Genomic DNA, 21,606 nt, shown 5'->3' on the forward strand with positions numbered 1-21,606 from the left:
CTAGATAGAGGTGGTGGTTGCACAGCATCGTGAATGTCCAGTGGCCAGTGAGTTGTTCACTTTAAAATGGTAAATTGTATGTTCTAGAAAGTTCACCTCAACTAAAAAAATTAGCCTGTACTGTTAGAAGTCAAGAGAGTGATTTCTGTTGGAGGAGGGCGATAGTTCCTATCAGGGGCCTCTGGGGGCCGGAGATGCTGTTTCTTGATCTCGGTGTCAATCACAGAGCAGTGAGCAGTTTAAGAACATTGAACTGTACACCTAAGACATACAGATACATTTCTGTAAAAAGTTTCCCTTTTCCAAAATGGCCCATCCTATGCCACCTTCTCATTCCTTGACTCAGAAAAGGAAGCCCATAGAAGTGTAGTGATTTGCTTAACAACAGTGGGTCTGGGAGGGGACTCTCTGTGTTAACTCCCTCCACCCAGACAGCCCCCCAGGCCTTTCCGGGCCCCTCCACACAGCCCCAGGAATCAGTACTATCTGGTGATTGGGGCTGGGGTTTATGAAGAGGAAAATGAAATCCCAACTAAGCCAAGCCATGGATAAGACAAAATCATTTCTACCCAAGGTCAAGGTCGTTTGTGGAATCTTTGTGTTTGTGGGTGAGAAGGTCCCTCACTCCATCTGTCGTGGGCAACCACAGTAGCTTGAGTAGTGTCCTCTTGAAATTTACGTCCACCCTGAACCTCAGAATATGATCATATTTGGAAGCAGGGTCTTTGCATATGTAATTAGTTAAGGTTCTTGAGATGAGACCGTCTGGATATAGGGTGGACCTTAAGTCCAATGACTAGCGTCCTTATAGGAGGAAGAGAAGACACAGAGAGACAAGGGAAGAAAGCCAGGTGTAGACAGAGGCACAGGTTGGAGTGATGTGGCCCCAAGTCCAGGAATTCTTGAGGCCACTAGGAACTGGAAGAGGCGAGAAGGATCCTCCCCTGTGGCCCTTCAGTGGGAGCAGGGCCCCGTTGACACCTCAATTTCAGACTTCTGGCCTCCAGAGCTGTGAAAGAGTAAAATACCTGCTGCTTCCAGTCACCCAGTCGGTGGCACTTTTTCACGGCAGCCCTAGGCAACTGACACAGCAGTGCTGACTTGAGGCTGTCCCTCATGTCCCATGGTCTAGGAGAAGAGGGAATCCTTCAGCCTGTTTACTCAAAGTGTGGTCCCCCTGCAAGCTGGTTGGAAATCCAGCACCTCAGGCCCCAGTCAGCTTCTGCATTTTCACAAGCTCCCCGAGCCCTGTGAACATGTCAGAGTTTAAAAAGTACTCCCCCTGGGGTGCCTGGGTGGGTCAGTCAGTTAAGCTTCTGACTCTTGGCTTTGGCTCAGGTCATGATCTCACAGTCATGGGATCAAGCCCCACATCTTGCTGTGCACTGAGCACTGAGCATGCAGCTTGCTTAAGATTCTCTCCCCCTCTCTTTGCCTCTCCCCTGCTCGCTCTCTCTCTCTCTCTCTCTCTCTCCTCTCTGTCTCAAATTGATAGATAGATAGATAGATAGATAGATAGATAGATAGACAGACAGTCAGCAAGCACTTACCTGGAAAAGAGATTGTTCTGCCCTCTGTGTGTTACAAGCCCCAAGGGAACAGGTCAACCAGTCCCCTTCACTGGGGTACAAAGAAGTTGAGTCTGATGCCCGAGGAGCAGCGAGGCTCAGGTCTCAGCACATTCAACAAATATTTCCAGAATGTCTGCTCTGTGTGACAACTTGCCTACACAAGGGAGTCTGTGTTCATTTACTGAGGCTACTGTAACAAGTAGGGGACTTCAAACAACAGATATTTATTGTCTCATAGTTCTGGAAGCCAGAAATCCAAAATTAAGGTCCCTCTAGGGGAGGGGCTCTTCCTTAACCTCTTCCAGCTTCTTGACGCTCCAGATGTCCCTTGGCTTGTGGCCATATCATTCCAGTTTGTGCCTCTGTCTTCACATGGCCCCTCCTCCATATGTCTGGGTCCCAAACCTTCAGCTCCTTTCTCTTTTAAGGACACTGGTCATTGGATTTAGGGCCCACCCAGGTAATCCAGGATGATCTTCTACCAAGATCCTTAACTTAATTACATCTACAAAGATCCTTTTCCCAAATAAGGTCACATTCACAGGCTCCAGGCTTTAGGGCATGGATATATGTTGGGGGCCACCATTCATGTAGAGGCATGTGCATACTACAAACACCCTCCTTGCCCTGGTCCTGCCCTCTAGTCCCAGGAGAGCAGAATGCTGCGTGGGTCTTCTCAATGAGGATGTTTCAGCAGCAAGAATGGCTGAGGCTGGACCATACGGCCCTTAGAGCTCTACACCCACTATGGGGACGTGGCTGTGGGGCAAGAGGCCTAGACAGCCATGTCCACAGCCCCAGCAGGTGTCACCCTCACTGAGGACCATACCAGGCATGTGGCTGAGAGGCCCCATTCGTGGCAGGCACTTTGCTTATGTCTCTGCTCTCATCAGAGGTATCTGGAAAAATCATGGGAAAATAAACCCTCTTAATTTCCCTCATTCTTCAGTCTTTAAGGTCCCACAGGCTCCGTGACTAATGACTTTGGAGAGTGACCCACAGCAGACCCCACAGATGTCTCCCAGGAGTTCCCACACAAGTCTCATCCTCTGGGCCTCATATACCTCCCCTATAGCATCAAGGGCAGCACTGAGACAGGCTTGTTTTCCAGGCTCCGGGCTAGACTCAGGGTGGAATCCTACCTGGACCACTTACTCGCTGGGTGACTGTAGACAAATTAATTCGCCTTCTGAATCTCAGCCTCTTCTTGTAGAAATTGGAGACTGAGCTATTCTCATCATCATGTATGTGTCTGGCTTCCCTAGAAGTGAAATTCTCTAAGCCTGGGACTGAGTCATACTGAATTTGTATACCCAGAATCTGGTACCCAGTAAGTACCTAATAATTGTTGAATGAATTAGAAATAAGACTCAGATATAGAAATGGGGGAGGGGAAGAGGCATTTGAATGTAAAGGTGCCTTTTCAACTAAAGCCCTCTGCCTGTCACACGTTGATTTACTCAGAGAGCATTTATCAAGTACCTGCCGTGTGCCTGGTACTTGCTAGACACTGCAGACCTAGCCGTGAGCCTGCACATGCAAATCCGGCCTTCAGGGAGCTTGCATTCCGGTGGCAGTGGTGACCAAATCATCGCTCGGATGATCGTCGCTAGTGGCAAACCTCGGGGAGCACCAGCAAGTCTAGTGCTTGAGGGCGAGGAGAGGCTATGGCCCTTGCTTGTCAAAGAGCCGTTAATTCTGGGGTTCACTTTACACAATCACAGGGCCACAGTGCCAGCCAGGGACTGTGAGAGGTCCCAGGACTGGTGCGGAGCTTTCCAGAAGGCCCTCATGCCCTCTTGCCCTCTCCCCAAAGGGTCGTTCCAAGTCTGGTGCTGACTCCACGCGTCTAATTTCCCAACTCTGCTCCCCAGAAGTGGAGAGGCGGGGGAGACGTACGTCCCTAGCTGTCACTGAGTTGGAGAAAAGGAGCCTTAACTGATGGAGGCATACCGTTCGAACGGCCCCTTTAGGGGCTCTAATTCATTTTCGAGACATTTAAGAATAACAAAATGTTTTAATGATTTCTTAGGGGAATTAGGAAGACATATTTTTGTTCTCATTAAATTTTATCCTCAGACACAAGAACCAAATGTCAGATGTGTTTTTGGTGCTCGGAGCTTCCCTGCTCTCTATCCCCCCCCCGCCCACACACTGCTCCAACCCCCTCCAGAAAAATAACACTCCTAGAAAATTTGCCAGGATGCACACTCTCCTGTTTTTATATTTCTTGACAGGCAAATTATTTGTCGAAATACTTTCCACCCCCCCTCCAAAGCCACACAAGTCCTGATTCAACATTTTTGTTTTGAATGACTGCTGCCAACACAAATCTTTGGCAGAGAATGCGATATGGCGTGATTGCTCAGCAAGTATTTTGATAAGTGTGCAGCCTGTATGTCTGTAATTACGAAAGAAAACCGTAAATCTTTTGGATATTGTTCACACAGATGTGGCGTGAAGTGAGAAAAAAAGCAGTAAAACGTGTTAAAAGCATAATTAATGTCATTGTTGTGGAGGATGATTTGATTTAAACCTTTCTGACTTCTGTATCGGTGGCGGCTGATTTCTTTATCACGCTCACAGTCACTAGGTACCGACCTGAGCTTCACAAAGCTAACTTGTTAACTGAGTGATTAGTTAAAAGGAAAAGGGAAAAAAAAGGAAAGAAAGAAAAAAATGAAAAAAAAAGGAAACAAGGAGAGAGCAAGTAAGAGGGCAGGCAGAGGAACACTGCTGAAGAGATAAGAAGAGAGAGGTGAGTGCCCCAAAATGTTTTTTCTGCTTTACTTTGGTTTTTAAAAATCCAGTGCAGGAGACGGCAGCTCCTGACAGGCGTTTCTCTCCCTGCTGCTTCTTTCAGGAGGCAAGTCTGGTCAGCTTAGGTGCTCAAGCTGCAGGGTCACACACAGCTGGGTAGGACTCCCAGCTTGGTGGTTTTGAGCTGTGTGACCTTGGGCAAGGGCCCACACCTCTCTGAGCTCTGATTTCTATGTCTTTAGCAGAAAGATAATACTAGAACCTACTCAACATTTGACAGAGGATTCACCATGCTAGGCATGAAAGCATTTGGCAGGGTTTAATAACCAGCCCATTGTAAAGCTGGCATCAGAATGTAAGTTACATGGATCACAGGTCTTTGCTGATAATCTCAAGGCTCTGTCATTTATCGAGGACATGAGGTGAACAGTTTAGGCAACAGAGTTACTAAGTCTGGAATAGGAAAATGTTTTACGGTGTTTAGGGTTTTAAAAAAATTTTCCCCAATTATAAAAGCCACATATGCACAACTGTCAACTTCAGAAAATACAGAAAGGTAGAAAGAAGGCAAACTACCTACTGGAGAAGCAGTGGGAACACCTTTTCTTTCTGATCTTTTCCCTGCGTATTTTTTCAAAACGGTCGTTCATTCTGCTTGTACCATTTTGAATCGTCCTTCCTTTTACTAAACCAACACGAGCATCTGTATTTCCCTGTGTTATTAAAAGTCCTGGGTAACTTTGGTTCATCGTGTGTAATGGTCTCTTGTGTGACTGTGCTGTAACTTACTGGACCCCCTCTCCAACGTTGGGCACTTAGGGTGCTCTGGAATGCACAGCTTATTGGTACTGTGCTGTAGTTCTGAGGACAAGGAAAAAACTTGGGAAGGAAAATATATCATAGCCACGCATTGACCACAAACCCTGGATCAGTGATCAGAAAGAATAAGAATTTTTTTCTCCTTATTGATTTATTTGGTGCTCATTCATTTATTAGTTACACTAAATATCTTTTCGTATGTTATGAACCACTCATATTCTTTTGTGAATCACCCATTCATGTACATGCAACCCATTTTTCTATCAGATCATTTTCTTAATGATTTGTAGACACTCTTTGTATATTAGGGATAATAACCTTTGTCCTGATAAACATGTCTCCTATCTTTCCCCCCTAGTTTGCCTTTTGTTTGTAATCTCTTGTATGATACATAGCAGGCATTCAAAAAATATTTGCAGAAAGCAGGGAATCTTACCAAACCTTTGCTTTATGGCTTCTGGATTTCATGGCATTCTTTTAAAACCCCTTCTTGATTAAAGGTTATAGGGGCTTTTTTAGTACTTTTGTGATCTTAATTTTTAAAAATATGAATCTGAAATATATGTTGATGGAAGTAGTGAAGGTTAAGATTCTGGCTGTGCATTTGTCCTAAAGGACTTGTTCTACCGCCATCTAGTGGATAAGCCACTTTCACAAATATAGGAAATACGGATTTTAGTGTAATGAGAAACTGTTGTTTCTGCTTCCTTCCCTTTCTCCCTGAATATGCCTCTGCTCACTTGATCCGGTAGGGAACAAGGCCAGATTTTCCCTAAAATGGTAGTTAACTTTAGAAGGTATTACCCCACCATCTCCTGCCACACCTTGGCCCTTGCCACTTCCTCTGTCAGAAATGCTCTCTCCCCACGGCCACCTGTCTGACTTTCACTACTCCTGGTAACTAAGGACTAGAAGATTAAATGGAAGCATCTGGCATGACGCTGGTACCCAGTAGGTGCTCAATACGTGGCTGTTCCCTTTCAGAAGGAAAGACAGGCATTTCAGCTGTGGCTTTTCACCAGTTCACTCTCTGAGCACCTTCTAGTGCTGAGCCCTATGGGAATTCAAGCTTGAAGCTTCCTCTGCCCCCAGAGACTCGAAATCTGGCAGGGACAACATAACCCAAAGACAGATGGCCAGAACACCCAGCAGAAAAAGGGCTCCAAGGCAGGACAGCCAAAGAAGACACTCTTTGAACTTGGTTCTAAAGCATAAACTACCATCACTGTGTGGCTGTTTCTCGGGTGCTTCCTGTGTGTCAGACAGTGAGCCCAGCCCCCAACAGAACCAAGTTCATGATCCCCAAAGCCCCCTTGGCAGTAGGTACCACCGTCCTGTCCCATTGTGTAGCTGAGAAAATGTAGGCTCAGAGACTTTACCCAAGGTCACACAGCAGAGAGTGGTAGAGCCTAAATCCTGACGCTTGGCTCCTAAGCCAGCTGAGGTTTAGTTTAAAAATTGATGGGCTGCCTGGGTGGTTCAGTAGGTTGAGCATCTGACTCTTCATTTCGGCTCAGGTCATGATCCCAGGGTCATGGGAGCAAGCCCTGCATCAGGCTCAGCACTGAGCACGGAGCCTGCTTAAGATTCTCTGTCTCCTTCCTCTGCCCCTCTTCTCCGCTCGTGCTCTCTCTCTCTAAACTAAAAATAATAAAAATTAAAAGGATTTGGACAAAACCATTGGAGGTTTGACCTCCAAAGAGAGTGACAAACAGCCAAGTGTCTTTGTTGCCAGTAGATTGGGAGGTTCTAGACTAAGAGGGTGAGCCCTTTGCTGAAATGCAACGTGTTACCCGAAAGAGGAACAAGTTAACCCCCAGTGGCCAAGAACTCCTTGTTCTTCTGGCCCCGGGCTCCAAATCCTGGTACTTTCACTGAGGGGAAACGGAGTCACAGAGCTCCGAATTCAGGGAACAGAGTGATGTGAGGAGGAGCACCAGCAGGACTCCAGGCTGACGGACCCGCCTACAGAGCAGGACCAATCCCCCGTTCTGTGCCTCCCATTTCATACTGCACTCGATCCTCTGTTTCCTCATTTGTAAAATATGGATAATGATCTTACCTAATTATAGGCCAGTTGATGCATTTGGAGAGAATGGAGAGCCCTTAGCATGGCGCCTGGCACAGAGGAGTAGCCCCACGCAATTCATCGAGCACCTACTGTTTGCCAGGCACTCCACTCACGACCAGGAGCACAGGGTTAAGCAAAACACACTGTCCCTGGAAGGAGGTGGGCACAAAAAACAAACAAACAAACAAAAATACACACTATCCCTGCCTGTCTAGAATTTGTGAAACTCAGGATATGGGAACTGTTTTTATTCTAATGGGAATGGCTTTGCGTCCTAGCTCTGCTGCTCCTGGCTGGGTGACCTTGCTTGAGTAACTGGTTCTACCTCTCAAACTGTCTCCTGTTCTGGAGAAGCACACTTACCTCCTGGTACCTCTGAAAGGATTAAGCATGGTGAAGAGTGTAAAAGTCCTGTGAGTGTCTGGCACCTAGTAAGTGCTCAGTAAACAGTAACTGCAGTTATGTTGGTAGTGTTGTGATTACCACCACCACCCCGTGCCAAGAAGGAAGACCTTCTCCAGCCCCTCTGTCCATGCTTAAGCCAGAAGACCCCCAAAGCAGCCGGTGGAGGGAAGAGGGGGTGGGCGGACACATGGCTCACGGCTTCATGTAAGGGTCCTACGCCCCATCTGCTATGGAAGAGTTAAGATTAAAGGATCAAAGTTAGTCTCGCTGCTGCCGCCAATAGCCTGAGCCTCCCACCCATGCAGGCGCCCAGAGCCTGGGCCCAGATGGGAGAAGGCTTCTGTCTCAAAGATATTTTGGAGGGGCACACGCATACTTCTGCATATATGTGTTTCTAAACAGCCTCTCGGACAGCCTTCGCGGCTCCAGCTTTCCTAAAAAAAGCTCCGAATGCCACTTTCCTTCAGATGGACACAGTGGGAGGAATGAGACAGCTTTTCCTATCTCCCCGGCTCCCCCCCCCCCCACCCCGCCACCAACCCCATAGACACTTTCTGAAAAAACACCAACAGCGTCAGCTAGCGGTAGAAGATGGAATAGATGATGTTTTAACCATCTCCTTCGACAACGCCTTTGGAAAGCCTGGTGTGGTATTAAAATATTACAGATCCGTTGACAGTATTCTCTAAGGGGTTAGATCCAATGTAACCAAAATGAATTAGTCATTCTATTAAGCAGTTTATGCATAAAGAGCAGGTTGATGGCTGTAAGACAAAGGCACCCCGCTTCCTGACGACGTTCCCCCTCCCTGCACGCCCGGCAGGACCTGCCCCCTCGGATGGTTCACATTTGATCTTCTGTGTCTGCCAGCGTGCTCAGTTAATCCAAAAGATTTGTTGTAGTCAAACATTTCTGATTTCGGGTCCCCTGTTTTGGGCTTTCTCATTCAGGTTGGATCTAAGGCCGTTTGATTCCCAATGCCGCTGCCCTCATCTATATATCGACTGTCTGTATGTCGCAGGAGTGAAGTGGGGAGTCCCGGCCCGGCTCTGGGCAGCTGCGTGTCTTGGCTGAGAGGTCTCGGGTGGAAGTGCTGAGCCCGGAAGAAACCGGGGCTCCCTGGCTCCAAAGGAGGAGTTGTGGGGATGTTTTGTCACTTTCCCGGACACCAGGGTATGAGGCTTGCCAGATGCCAGAGAGGGGGACACAAGTCGCTTTGGAGATTGGGGGCTGGGTGGGACCCAGTGCTTCCCCAGGTGAGGTCGCTTGACATAGGGAGCAGCTTCAGTGTACCTGGCACAGCACTGAAACTTTGAACACATAGCGTGCCAGCTGTCACCTTCCTGCTTCCTTCTAGATGAAGTTTTAGTCAGGTGCCAGAGCATCTTAAACACCTGTGGAATGCCTGTGAATCTCCCCTTTTAACCAAGGGAGATCCAGCCTTGGGCTCACGGTCTTGGGTAGAAATGGCATCTAACTAGAATTTAACAACATCAGTTTTCTTGTTTGTTTTCTTTGTGTTTATTTTTTTAAGTTTTTATTTGTTTATTTATTTATTTTTAGTAATCTCTATACCCAGCGTGGGTATAGAGAACTCATGACCCCGAGATCAAGAGTTGCATGCTTTTCTGACTGAGCCAGCCAGGCGCCCCCTCTTTATGTTTATTTTTTATGATTTAAAGCACCTCCTGGTTATGATGCAGGGTCCCAGTTATGTTTACAATAATGTAACAGGGTATTCCTTTAAAGTATTTTTAAGTTAAAAAACACTGAGTTACAGGAGCGCCTGGATGGTTTAGTCAGTCGGTTAGGTGTCCAACTCTTGATTTTGGCTCAGGTCATGATCCCAGGGTCGTGGGATCAAGCCCCGTGTCAGGCTCCATGCTGAACGTGAAGCTTGCTTGAGATTCTGTCTCTCTGGACGCCTGGGTGGCTCAGTTAAGCATCTAGGTTTGGCTCAGGTCATGATGCTACGGTTCGTGGGTTCGAGCCCTGCATCAGGCTCTCTGCTTCGGATCCTCTGTCTCCCTCTATCTCTGCCTACCACCCCCCCTCAAAAATAAATAAACATTTTTTTAAAAAGATTCTTGGGGCACCTCAGTGGCTCAGTTGGTTAAGTGTCTGACTTTGGCTCAGGTCATGATCTCACAGTTCATTGAGTTCAAGCCCTGTGTGAGGCTCTGTGCTGACAGCTCGGAGCCTGGAACTTGCTTCTGATTCTGTGTCTCCCTCTCTCTCTGCTTCTCCTCTGCTCACACTCTGTCTCTGTCTCTGTCTCTGTCTCTCTCTCTCAAAAACAAACATTAAAAAAAAGGTTCTCTCTCTGCCCCTCTCCCCCACTCATTCTCTCTCTTAAAAAAATTTTTTTTAGTTAAAAAAAAAATTAAAAATTCTGAGTCGCATAAGGACAAATGTTAGGTTGGTAATCTTTTAGGGGCAGGTGGATGCAGCAGTTGTGAAGTGAGTATGCCAGTGCCTGGCATTTGGATTGCACTAGGTTCAAATTCAGCTCCGCCTTTTTCTAGCTTGGTGACCTTACTAGGCCTCAGTTTTTTCATCTGGAATATGGGGATATAAGCATCCCTCAGGTGATTGTTTTGATGATCAAATGAGATGTAAATATATGCAAAGCGCCTGGCATACGTGAGTGGAGGGGTGAGGAAATATCAGTTCCCTGGAGCTTCTGACTAAAGATACTGGCAGGGCATCTTGTCTACCCCATGTCCTAGCTTCCCAGATATGGGTGCCCCACCCATTCCAGGATTGATGGTAGCTGGAATTTGGGGAACAAAGACCAGAAACTAGTGTTTGGAGAGCCAGAGCCTGCTCTGAACCCACCTACCACCCTCGGCAGCAACACGCAGACCAGCCTACAGGGAAGGGGGGTGAAGCTGGCACCAAAAGTCCCCAGACATTGCCAGCCTCTCTCAGCCCCACATTCTCATCTGTAAAATGGGTCAGTTGCTGTGAAGGTCGAGCTATGTTGTGTTTCTAGGAAAGTAACTGGGGCGGGGGGCAGCTGGTCATAAGGGTCTACTACCCTTTCTCAGACTAATGGGGCCTGTATCTCCCGGTGCTTCCTCATTTCCTTCGAGGTTCTGTTCAAATGTCCACTCCTTCAAGAAGCCTTCCCTGACCAGCCTGCCTCAATTAGCACCATTCCCCCACCACACATGTCAGGCCACTCTCTGCCCTGACCCTGCCTTATTTCTCTTCTCTACCCCCTTACTGCCATTGGTTTATCTGTCCTTTGTCCATCTCTCCTCTCTAGAACGTCAACCCCGGAAGGCAGAAATTCCCTCTTATTCACTGCTCTATCTCCAGGGCTCGGAAACTTCCCTGGCAGACAGTATATGCTCAGAAAACAATTGGCAAGTGAAGTAATAGTGTCTGACACATAGTAGGTGCTCAGTAAAAATGTACTGGTGAGGGGCGCCTGGGCAGCTCAGTCGGTTAAGCATCCAGCTCCTGACTTCAGTTCCGGTCATGACCTCACGTTTCTGCTCTGGCAGTGTGGAGCCTGCTTGGGATTGTCTCTCTCTCTCTCTCTCTCTCTCTCTCTCTCTCTGCCCCTCCCCTGCTCACGTGCTCTGTGTCTCTCAAATAATCTTTCCAAAAAATGTAGTTATGAATATATGGCTGCATTAGAAACTATTCGTTTCCTGTTGTTGCTATAATAAATAACCACAAACTTAGAAGCTGAAAACAACCTGCATTTACTGAGCACCTACTATGTGAAAAGCCATAGCAGGGCCCCAAGGGGAAAGAGAAGACTGAGGAATGAAAGCAAGATGCCCCCAGTTCCCCGCGACTGTCAGGTTCTCTGAGGAACCTCTTCCAAACATTTTAAAGATCTGTTGTCACTTCTCTCTCTTTCAATTTGTGTTTGTAAGAGCAGCCAGTGACATTTAGCTGATGGATCGAACCATGCTGTTGGATAAAGTAAGCGGGAAACCCTTGGATTTGCCAGCCACCACAGCCAAGCCTTTTACCTACGTGTAATTTGGCAATCTTCCAGTCGTCTGGATGCTAGTAATTTTTTTCCTCCCTAACTCAACCCCCAGCAGTACAGCTCAGGGCTCTGTGATTTCTCCCAGATCGGGGAGGTGGGAAGAAATGGGTTTCCCACACACCGTAAAATCTAAGAATTCCCACTATGCACCAGCAGGGAGGAAATAAAGGGTAGAAAATGCCCAGGGAAGTATGACACCATCATTGCTGTGTGCTTTTCAGACACAGATCCTCCTGAAGCCATAGCCCAATGCCTCCACAGTTGGGGCAGATAAACCCGCAGGAGAGTGAGAGCCCAGGAGCTGCTGCTTCCTCTTACACAATGGGCTTGTTCCCTGGGTGCCAGGTGAAATGGGTACAGCAGGAGGGAAGTACTACATTAGACTTGAGTGAGGACTTCCTTCCTTTGGGACTTGGAGTCTGGACAGCCCCCCAGTCCTGCCTCTCTCACAGTTGGTATCCAATCAGTTACCATGTATTATGGGTTGAATTGTGTGCCCCAAAAAGACGTGGAGGTCTTAACCTCTGGTACCCATGAATGTGACCTTATTTAGAAACAGGGACTTTGCAGATATAATCAAGTTAAGAAGGGGTCATTAGGTGGACCCTAATCCAGTATGCTGGTGTTCTTAGAAGAGGAGAGAAAGAGACACAGAGGAGAAGGCCACATGATGACAGAGCCAAAGCCAAGGAACTATAAGCCAAGGATTACCAGCAACACCAGAAGCTGGGAGAAAGGCATGGAACAGATGGAGAGAGCACAGTTCTGTCAACAGACTTGGGATTTCTGTCCTCCAGAGCATGATGTATTAGTTTTCTGGGGCTGCCATACCAAATCACCACAGACTATGGAGCAAAGCCATGGAAATGTACACTCTCAGTTCTGGAGGCCAGAAGTCCAAAATTGTTGGCAGGGTCAGTTCCTTCTGGAGACTCTGAGGGAGAATCTGTTCCACTTGTCTCTCCTACTTCTGGTGGTAGCAGACCATCCTGGGCTGGTAGACGCATCACTTCAATCCCTGCCCCCGTCTTCTCTGTGTGTCTCTCTCTGTGTCGTCTTTTCTTTTGAGGACACCAGTTATTGGATTAGACAACCCTAACCCAGTGGACCTCATCTTAACTTGAGTTCTTCTGCAAAGACCCTATTCTAAATAAGGTCAAGTTCAAGGGGCACCTGGCTGGCTCAGTCAGTAGAGCACACGACTCTTGATCTCGGAGTTGAAAGTTTGAGCCCCATTTTGGGTGTAGAGATTACTTAAAACATAAAGTCTTTAAATAAGGTCAAGTTCCAAAGTTCTGGATGGACATGAATTTGGGGGGACACTATTCAACCTAGTACCCTGATAGGAAGAACTCTCAGTTCCTCCCGTCTGCCTCTGGAATCTGAACCCTCTCCCCACTTCCGCCACCTCCCTGATCTCAGCTGCTTGGACCTTCACAGTTGCCTCCCCTCTGGCTCCCTCTACAGCTGATTTTTCACACAGCAGCTTGGATGAGCCTTTGAAAAAGGCAGACGGAACGCGTCACTTTCCACTGTCCTTAGGATAAATCCCCATCCATATCCTGTGACTGGGATACCAGTTACACACAGACAAGGCATCACCGTGCCCCCCACAGATGCTCAACAAGCTCGTGCCGAGTGAAGCCTGTACGTGGACTTGTATGTGCCCCGCCCCCACCCCGTGAGCTCTGCCCGCTCCAGACTCATCACTGGAAGATGCCAGCACCATACTGTGGGCTTCAGTTCACATCCACAGACTCTGCAGATTCTAGCAGCAGCCCCACAGGGGAGGCACTATGGCCGTCCCCATTTGACAGATGGGAAGATCAAGGGTCCAAGAGGAGACAGAGTAGTCACATATTGGTTTGGGTCCCATGGAAGCAGACCGATGCTAAGATGGCATTAGATACGCAAGAGGCGATGGGGGAGATGCCTGTGTAGGATGAAGAAGAGGAAGAGGAGGAGGCAGGGAGAGCCTTTAGATGGCAGTGCTGATCTGAACCTGGAGGGGAGGGGAGGAAGGAGGCTTGGTGGGAGGAACCTCAAAGAAAGTCCCAGCTAGGCTGACGGGCAGCCCCAGAGCAAGATGTACTGGTCTGCTCAGGCTGCTGTAATGATACCACAGACCAGGTGGCCGAGACAAAAGAAATGTGTTTCTCACAGTTCTGGTGGCCGGAAGTCCAGGATCAAGGTGCCAAGAGAGCTGGCTTCTGGTGAGAGCTCTCCTCCTGGTTGCAGATGGCTGCCTTTGCTGTCTTCACATGGCTTTTGGTCTGTGCACATGCAGAGAGAAAGAGAGCTCTGGTGTCTTCCTCTCCACATAAGGACACCGTCCTGTGGGATTAGAGCTCCAACTTTATGTCCTCGCTCAACCCTAATTACCTCCTTAAAGGCCCTGTCTCCAAGTACAGCCACATCAGGGGTTAGGGCTTTAACACATGGATTTGGGGAGACACGGTTCAGTCCACGACACAAGAGTTGCCTGTTCCAGCATCAGCAGGAGTGGCCTCGCTCTGCAACCCCTGTCGGGCCCAGTTGAGGGGAGCAGCCCCAGGCAAGCATGGCCTCAGAGCTGATGCCACAGCAGATGGCAAGTGCAGCACGTGGTATGTCACCAGCTTCTTGCAGGAGGTTTCCACGGCTGCCACAAGTCATAATTATAAGCATAAAGGCAGCACTCACTCAGCCTGCTGGGGGCCAGGCGTTGTCATGGGGCTCGGCGTGCTCCCGGAATCCCTGCACAGCCTCTACCGTAGATCCTGTTATCCCCATTTTACTGACGGGGACACTGAGACACACAGTGCCTGAGTGGCTTTCTCTGTAGATGTCACAGCAGGCTGATCCTCAGCCTCCCAGCCTGGCCCCCTCTCCCTTTGTCTGAGGCTGCTTTGGGAATTCACAACATTCATACCTCTTATGTCAAGTTAACCTGTGAAGATGTTTGAAATTATCTTTCTGCCTGTAGATCCTAGCTCTAAGGGATAAGCCCAGGGCCAAAAGCTCTCACTTCGGCAGGATTCCATCCCTGTCTGATTGATACACAGTGTTGAAACACATGTAATAGGAATTTGAGCGGCGAAGAACCCAGAGACGTCTGGTGCTTTAGTTAAGGTCACACAGCAAGCCAACAGCAAAGCCAAGAACAGAGCCCTCAGGGGCGCCTGGATGGCTCAGTCAGCCGAGTGTCCAACTCTCGATTTCAGCTCAGGTCATGATCCCAGGGTCATGGGATCCAGCCCTGCATCGGGCTGTGCAATGAGCGTGGAGCCTACTTAAGATTCTTTCTGTCTCTCTCCCTCTCTCCCTCTGCCCCTCTCCCCCATTGGTATGCACACTCTTTCTCTCTAGAAAGAAAGGAAGAGAGAAAGAAAAGAAAAAGAAAAAGACGAATAGAGCCCTCAGCCTCATGCTCCTGGCTACAAGTAGAAACTTCCCATGCCCTGCCTCAAGGCAGTTTGGCCTACTTACTACAAAGAATGGCCTGGTACCCTGAGCTCAAATCCCACCTCTGCCACTTCTGAGCTAGGTGACCTTTGGCACATGGCATCTCTTCTCTGGGCCTTTATTTTCTTGTCTGAAAAATGGAGAATAGCAGCATCTCCCTTACTGGGCCTCACCTTGGGGAAACGACTTCACCCTGCCCCCTGTGCCTCAGCTTCCCTGTCTAAAATGGGAACATAGTGCTGTGGTGAAGTCTGAAGGAATTCTAATGCATGCAAAGTGCTTTGGTTGTTAGATTCGGTCACAGCCTAATACCCCCTGCCGCTTTCTCCCCTCAAACTGGGAACCAGAAAGGAAGTGTGGGAAGAGGAGGCCCAAGGGCCTGTCCCAGTCCTGCCACCAACTCGCTGGCCAACTTCAGGGAAGTCACAGGACCCCCACTTTAGCCCCTCTGTGCCCTGGGGTGGGGAGCGTTGGACCCTTTCAGTCCCTCCCCAGTATGACTTTCCATGATGGAATTTTTGGGTCCCAGAGGACAGTTTAAAGGAGGATTATTGGATTCTGCATCTCCCAGGGGCTGATAAGAACATATGAGGCCCTGCCAGTCCCGAGACTCCACAGAGCATTTACCATGCAGACAGCTGACCTCCGGGTCACAAGACCAGGCGTGCTGCCTCCTCTCAGGTAATAGCAGCAGCCTTGTCACATTTACCAAGCCCAGCTATGCACCTAGCACTGAAAATCTATCTACGTTCTCTCTTCCAAACATCACAACCACACCCTACACACGTGGCCCCATTTTACAGATGAGAAAATAGAAAATGGAGGCTCTGAGAGGTTGACTAACTGTCCAAAGTTACTGGCCAATTTGGAGCCAGAATCTTCCCAAAAGTAATTCCAAGGAATTAGGAACTGTTGTATTTTTCCACTTTATTAGTGGGGAAACAGGGCTCAAGGCTCCTTGGGATCTGGACCCAGAGCTGGGCTTCAGATTCTGTGAGCTTAACCACTATGTTCTACCTTGTACCAGCAAACAAAGGCAAAAAGCCAGAGCCTTAAAATCTGCTGAACATGTGTTGAATGGGGACCCAGCCAACCCAGTGGCAGAGGTGGGATTTGAGCTCAGGGTACCAGGCCATTCTTTGTAGTAAGTAGGCCAAACTACTCTAGCCTGTCCTCCAGGGGCCCACCTGAGGTCAGCTTCCCCTGGATGGAGTGCGCAAAGCAGCAAGGAGTGACCCACAGGGCCCCCAAGCAGAATGAAGTGTCAATACCTGATCCCTGGAAATGGGGCGGATGATACCCTTTATCACCCAAGGGTAATTGTTTGGCTTGGGCAGGCTCGTGGCCAGCAGGCCCCCAAGCCACGAGCCGGATCTTTTCCATCTTCTTGGAACCAGAGTGAGCCCTCCATGGCCCGCTCGGAGCTGCACCCTCCCGTGTTTATCTAACTTCCCTGACCTCGGCAAGTGCTTGTCGCCTTTCTCTTCCTTTCTGAAAAACCAGGACACAATAGGAAGCATTTTCTTGAACTTATTAAAAAATCCAGACTTGTAAATTAATTTGTCCGTGTTGTACAAAGGCAGTGCAGATGGACTCATTAGCATGCACACAACAAATAATTATAGATGAATTTTTAGCTGGCCTGCCTAATGCGCTTGCTGGGTTAATTATGTCAATGTATAATTACATCAGCCCGGGGAGACATAATGGCATACCCCGCTGAGCAGGCCCTGCCTAATGACGGGGCGTGGGGGGAGTGCTGACAGAGGAAAGACGGCAGCGTTCCCGCGCACCTGCTTACCTCGGCACAAACGCCCATTGTCAGAGCCGCCCGCCACCTAAGCAAACAGGGGTGGGAGGGGGCGAGGGAGAGGGATAAAACGCAGAGGCGACCTTGTTCCAGCCGGACCTGAAGGCTCCTATGTATAGGCACTGCCCCGTTTCTTCCGTCAGCAGATGTTTATTGGGTCAGGTTGCGTGGCAGGCTTCGTTCACCCACAAGGGGTCCAGAGGGGAGCAAAATCAGATGCGGTCCCAGTCCTCCCTTGTGGAGTCTGCAGTCCAGTGGGTGATAATTAGGTGGACTTGCTAATCAATGAGAAGTGTAACTAAAATGAGAGCTGTGAAGGAAAGGCGCAGGCAGCTGAGAGAGCTCATATTGGAGGAATGACTGGTCAAGGCAGGCTTCCTGGAAGAAGTGGCATCTGAGTTGCAATATGAAAGGTGATTAAGCATTAACTAGCTGAAAGAGGTTAAAAGGGAGGACAGGGTGTTCCTGGCAGAGGCTCTTTCTTGTACAAAGACTCCACAGTAGGAAGGTACATTTGAGGGACTAAGAGAAAGCCAGTGTGACTGGAGCTCAAAAAGACAGGAATAGCCAGGGCTTCTATTTGTTCCAAGATGACCAAATGCCAATCTCTGCGTTGAGCACTTTATGTGCATGGATCCTCATCCCAGCCTTATGAGGTCAGAACTTTTTTTTTTTTTAACATTTATTTATTTTTGAGACACAGAGAGACAGAGCATGAACGGGGGAGGGGCAGAGAGAGAGACACAGAATCGGAAGCAGGCTCCAGGCTCTGAGCCGTCAGCCCAGAGCCCGACGCGGGGCTCGAACTCACGGGCCGTGAGATCGTGACCTAAGTTAAAGTCGGATGCTTAACCGACTGAGCCACCCAGGCACCCCATGAGGTCGGAACTTTTATGGTGAGGCACAGAGAGGTAGGGTTGCTTGCCGGAGTCACCCAGCAATCCTAAAAAGCAAGTACGGATTAGACCAGGACGCAGGATCCATGCTCTTAATCCCTCTGCACCCCAGCAGAGAACAGTGGCTGAGCGGGTGGTGGCAGGAGACTCCAGGAGAGTGAACAGCAAGAGAGAGGGCATTTGAAAGGACTGTAGACCAGACCCAGGCCCCTTTGTCTGGGGCAAAGAGGCTCTGGCTTTCCTGGGCCCCCATGAATACCCACCTGGGCTGCTGGGTTGGAAATGTCCACATCTCTGGGACAGGAAGCCTTTGCGGCATCTGAGAAAGAGACCCAGACTTGAAACTCACCTCTGCCCTTCAAGTCACCTGGCTGCTCTGAGCTGGTTTCCTCATCTGTCAAAATGAGTTGGATCCAAGCCAGCCTCCGGGGGCTGCTGGGAGCATCACGGGAACCCATTCCCGTGAACAGCTTTGTAGCCTAGAAGACGCCACCCCGACCTCTGGCATTACCCAGGTGTCTGTAGTACCTGCCGAGGGTGGGGAGTGGGGAAAGTCACGTGGAAGAAGTGCTGGCGTCTAGATCTGAAGGAAGAGGAAGTGCTTCCTAGATGACAGGGTGGGGAGGGAAACAATTCCAGGCAGAAGGACCTACACATTCCTCATCTTTCAGCTATTGAGAAATTGGGGGGTATCTTACCTGCAGGGATGTATTTCACCCCCAGAAAAGCCATTGTTTAGTCAACCTCACATGCAACAAATGGTGGTGTGTTGGCCCAGGTGCACTGAGAGGTACCCCCAAGGATTAGATAGGTAGGTCGATGGATGGTATTGAGGAAACACGGGGGAAGAAAAATGGGGAGGGAGGTGGGAAAAGTGTCAGAGGAAGGAGAGGCAGGAAACTGGGTGGCAGCATCCACACAGGACAGCCTGAGCAGGCCCTGGGGGAGTCCTTGGTGCTCAGAGCAGTCCCGTGGCCCTCAGCAGTCGGCCCCATCCTGGCTGCCTGCCGGCCTTGTCTTAGAAGACTGGCCTCACGATGGATTTCAGAGTGAGGTCCTCGTTTAATGACCTCCTGTGGTCGGAGGTATGCAGGACAGTCGCATGGCCGCCACAGATGGCACCATGGAATCCAGAAACATGCACTTGCTGTGACAGTTATCGCCGTTAGTAGTATTCCAGGTGGGCAGGACACGCATGCCCCTGGGGATGGCACACGCTCCACTGAGCGGGTACCTGAAGTAGACGGCTCCCTCATAAAGCAGAAATTCTACATTGGTCTCCTAAGCCATCAGAGCAACTCCAGAAGGCTCTTGTGCATGGAGAGCATCCTGAGAGGGACCCCCCAGGCCCTGCGAGCTTAGCCTGGGCAGCCCTCAGCCCTCAGGGCCCCCGCCACTCCCGTGCTCCTCTCTCTGTGTGTGTGCAGACCCTGTGCCTGTGTTTGAGGCAGCGCGCGGCCTAGACGACAGACTGCAGCCCCCCAGCTTCGACCCCAGCGGGCAGCCGCGGCGAGACCTCCACGCTTCGTGGAAGAGGCACCCCGAGCTCCTTGGCCCTAAAGGTACTGATAAGGCCTTCACGGGATGTCCATAATGAAAAAACAGGCTGTGGATCTTCAACAGCCAATCTTGGCCGCCTTTGGAGGGGTCGGGGGGCAAGGAACTCAACTTTATCGTTTCAGATGTAGGATGGGTTATGGGTACGTCGCTGCAGAAACAAACCAACCCGAAATCCCAGAAGCTTAATATATTTGAAGGGTGGGAAGTTGGAGAGGATGCTCCATGGAGTCACTCGGGCAACCCAGCTGTGGTGGTCCCACCATCTTCAACACATGACATCCGGAGTCACAGTGACTGGTGACAACTTGCCAACAGGCAAAGAAAAAATGTGGAGGGTCATACTGAGGTTTATGGGTCCAGGCTCAGAAGTGGCCCGCATCACTTCCACAGCCGCTTGTCATTGGCCAAAACTCATTCATATGGCCACACCCAGTTGCAAAGGAGCCTGGAAAATCTACTCTGTGCCCAGGAGTAGAGGGAAACAGGGTATGAATACAGCGCTGTCTCAGCACCAGATAAGACAAGTCAAAAAACTAGAAAAGCTAAAAATATAGTTTAGGTATACGTATATTATGATTAAAATGTTTAAAATCAAGAAAATGATGAACAAAATCCATCATGGTGGTTACCTCTGGCAGGTGAGGTAGAAGGTCTCCATGGGGAGAAGCAAATGTGCACATGAAAGCTCTTGGTAGCCATCTAACGGTGTTCATTGAGCTTCAAGCCCAGCACTGTCACAGGCACTGGGGACATAGCCAGGAGCAAAACAGACAAAAATCCTTGCCCTCGTGGCACTGACCTGATAGAGGAGAGACTGTCAACCAATAAATGTTAAATATCTAGTATTTCACATGGTGAGAAAGATTAGGAGGAAAATTAAGCAGAGAAGAGTCAGGTTTAGGGATACTTGTCTAAGGAATAAATGAGGAGGATTCACCTCAAAGTTCAGCAAGATTACCTTCTCTCTTTTTTTTTTTTTTTTTTTTGTAAAGGGCCAGAGAGTAAATATTTCAGGCTTTGTAGGCTTTCTGTTACAGCTACTAAACTCTGTAAAAAAAAAAAAAAAAAAAAAAAAAAAGCCATAAAACATATGTAAATGAGTGGGTGTGGCTACATTCCAGTAAAACTTCATAAACAGAACAGGCGGTGGGCCAGATTTGGTCCAAGGGCTGTCTTTGCAGAACCCTGGTCTACCTCCTAGAGTTGTGGAGAAGATAATGGCCTGAGGCATGCCAAATCAAAGTTTGACTGCTGTGGCACACTCCCAATTTCACAGCCCCCTCCCATCCCCCCAGTGCCTAGTGGACACCTGCTGTATGCCTAGTCCTGGGCAGAGTCTTCTGGGGAAGGTTTATGGTGACTAAAATACAGCACTTTTGCCAACTCTCTTCCTGTACCCAGAATGCCCTTCCAGCCTCCCTGACAAGCCAGCTTGTCCCTCTAGGTGCCTCTAGGGTTTGAACTTCCTTCTATCAGAATAATAGTAGTTGTGGGAACTGCCTCTTCAGAGCATTTGCTCTGTGCCATGTGCCTTTCACACAGTATCCCACTGTCATCTTATATCAACCTTCTGAGGTACCACTGGCCCCATTTTACAAAGGGGTAACTGAATCTCAGAAGCAACAGGTGGCCAAGCAGGGATTCAAACCAAGGGCTCTTGCCCTTGGCCCTAGGCTATGTCTCTCCTTGAGAGCACTTGTTACTCTGCATCGTAAGGGTCAGACCTTGTTTGTTTGTTCACTTCTGTGGCCTCAGCCCCTGGAATATTCCCAGTGTATGTGTGCGTGTGTAAGAACGAGCCAGGCCCTGACCGCTCTGTCAGGCCCTCACTCTGCACACTGCCCAGCCCTGCACTCACCCTGCTGTGCCAGGCTCACAGTAGGAGTTTAACAACCAGGACTGAACTTAACTGACTCAGGCCCAAGGGCAGGAGCCCAGATTTTGGAATTCTTGAGACATTCACGCTTGATGGCTGGCCCTTGAGCAGCCTTTCTCCCCATGAAAAATTCAGTACCAAAGGCACACACTGATCCCCTAAAGGAGCCACCAGGGGCTTGCAAAGGTACAACTGATGTGGGCCCTGCCCAGGGGCACCTGCAGGTGAGATCAGCTATGACTGAGCATCTGAGTATGTGCCACCACCTATGGAGAGGGGACGTTAAACCTAGAGCTACCCCGTGGCCCGGCCATTTCACTCCTAGGTAATATATACTCCAAAGGACTGAAAACAGGTGCTCAAACAGAAACGTGTGTGCACA

At 49.2% G+C, this 21,606-nt stretch overlaps 1 protein-coding gene across 9 annotated transcripts in view; it reads left to right on the plus strand.

Annotated features, from left to right (window-relative positions):
* The window catches only part of CUX2 (cut like homeobox 2), a 282,623-nt gene that overhangs the window by 221,177 nt on the left and 39,840 nt on the right, over positions 1-21,606 (plus strand). For 8 of the 9 annotated variants that reach the window (XM_042963190.1, XM_042963193.1, XM_042963192.1 and 5 more), the window contains one exon: positions 19,216-19,350. In XM_042963190.1, the coding sequence (XP_042819124.1) occupies positions 19,216-19,350 (135 nt within the window). Of the gene's footprint in view, positions 1-8,621; positions 8,800-19,215; positions 19,351-21,606 lie in introns of those variants that run through there. The other variant, XM_042963196.1, reaches the window with a different exon arrangement.

The sequence above is a fragment of the Panthera tigris genome, chromosome D3 (assembly GCF_018350195.1).
Source record: "Panthera tigris isolate Pti1 chromosome D3, P.tigris_Pti1_mat1.1, whole genome shotgun sequence".
NCBI classification, from domain to species: domain Eukaryota; kingdom Metazoa; phylum Chordata; class Mammalia; order Carnivora; family Felidae; genus Panthera; species Panthera tigris.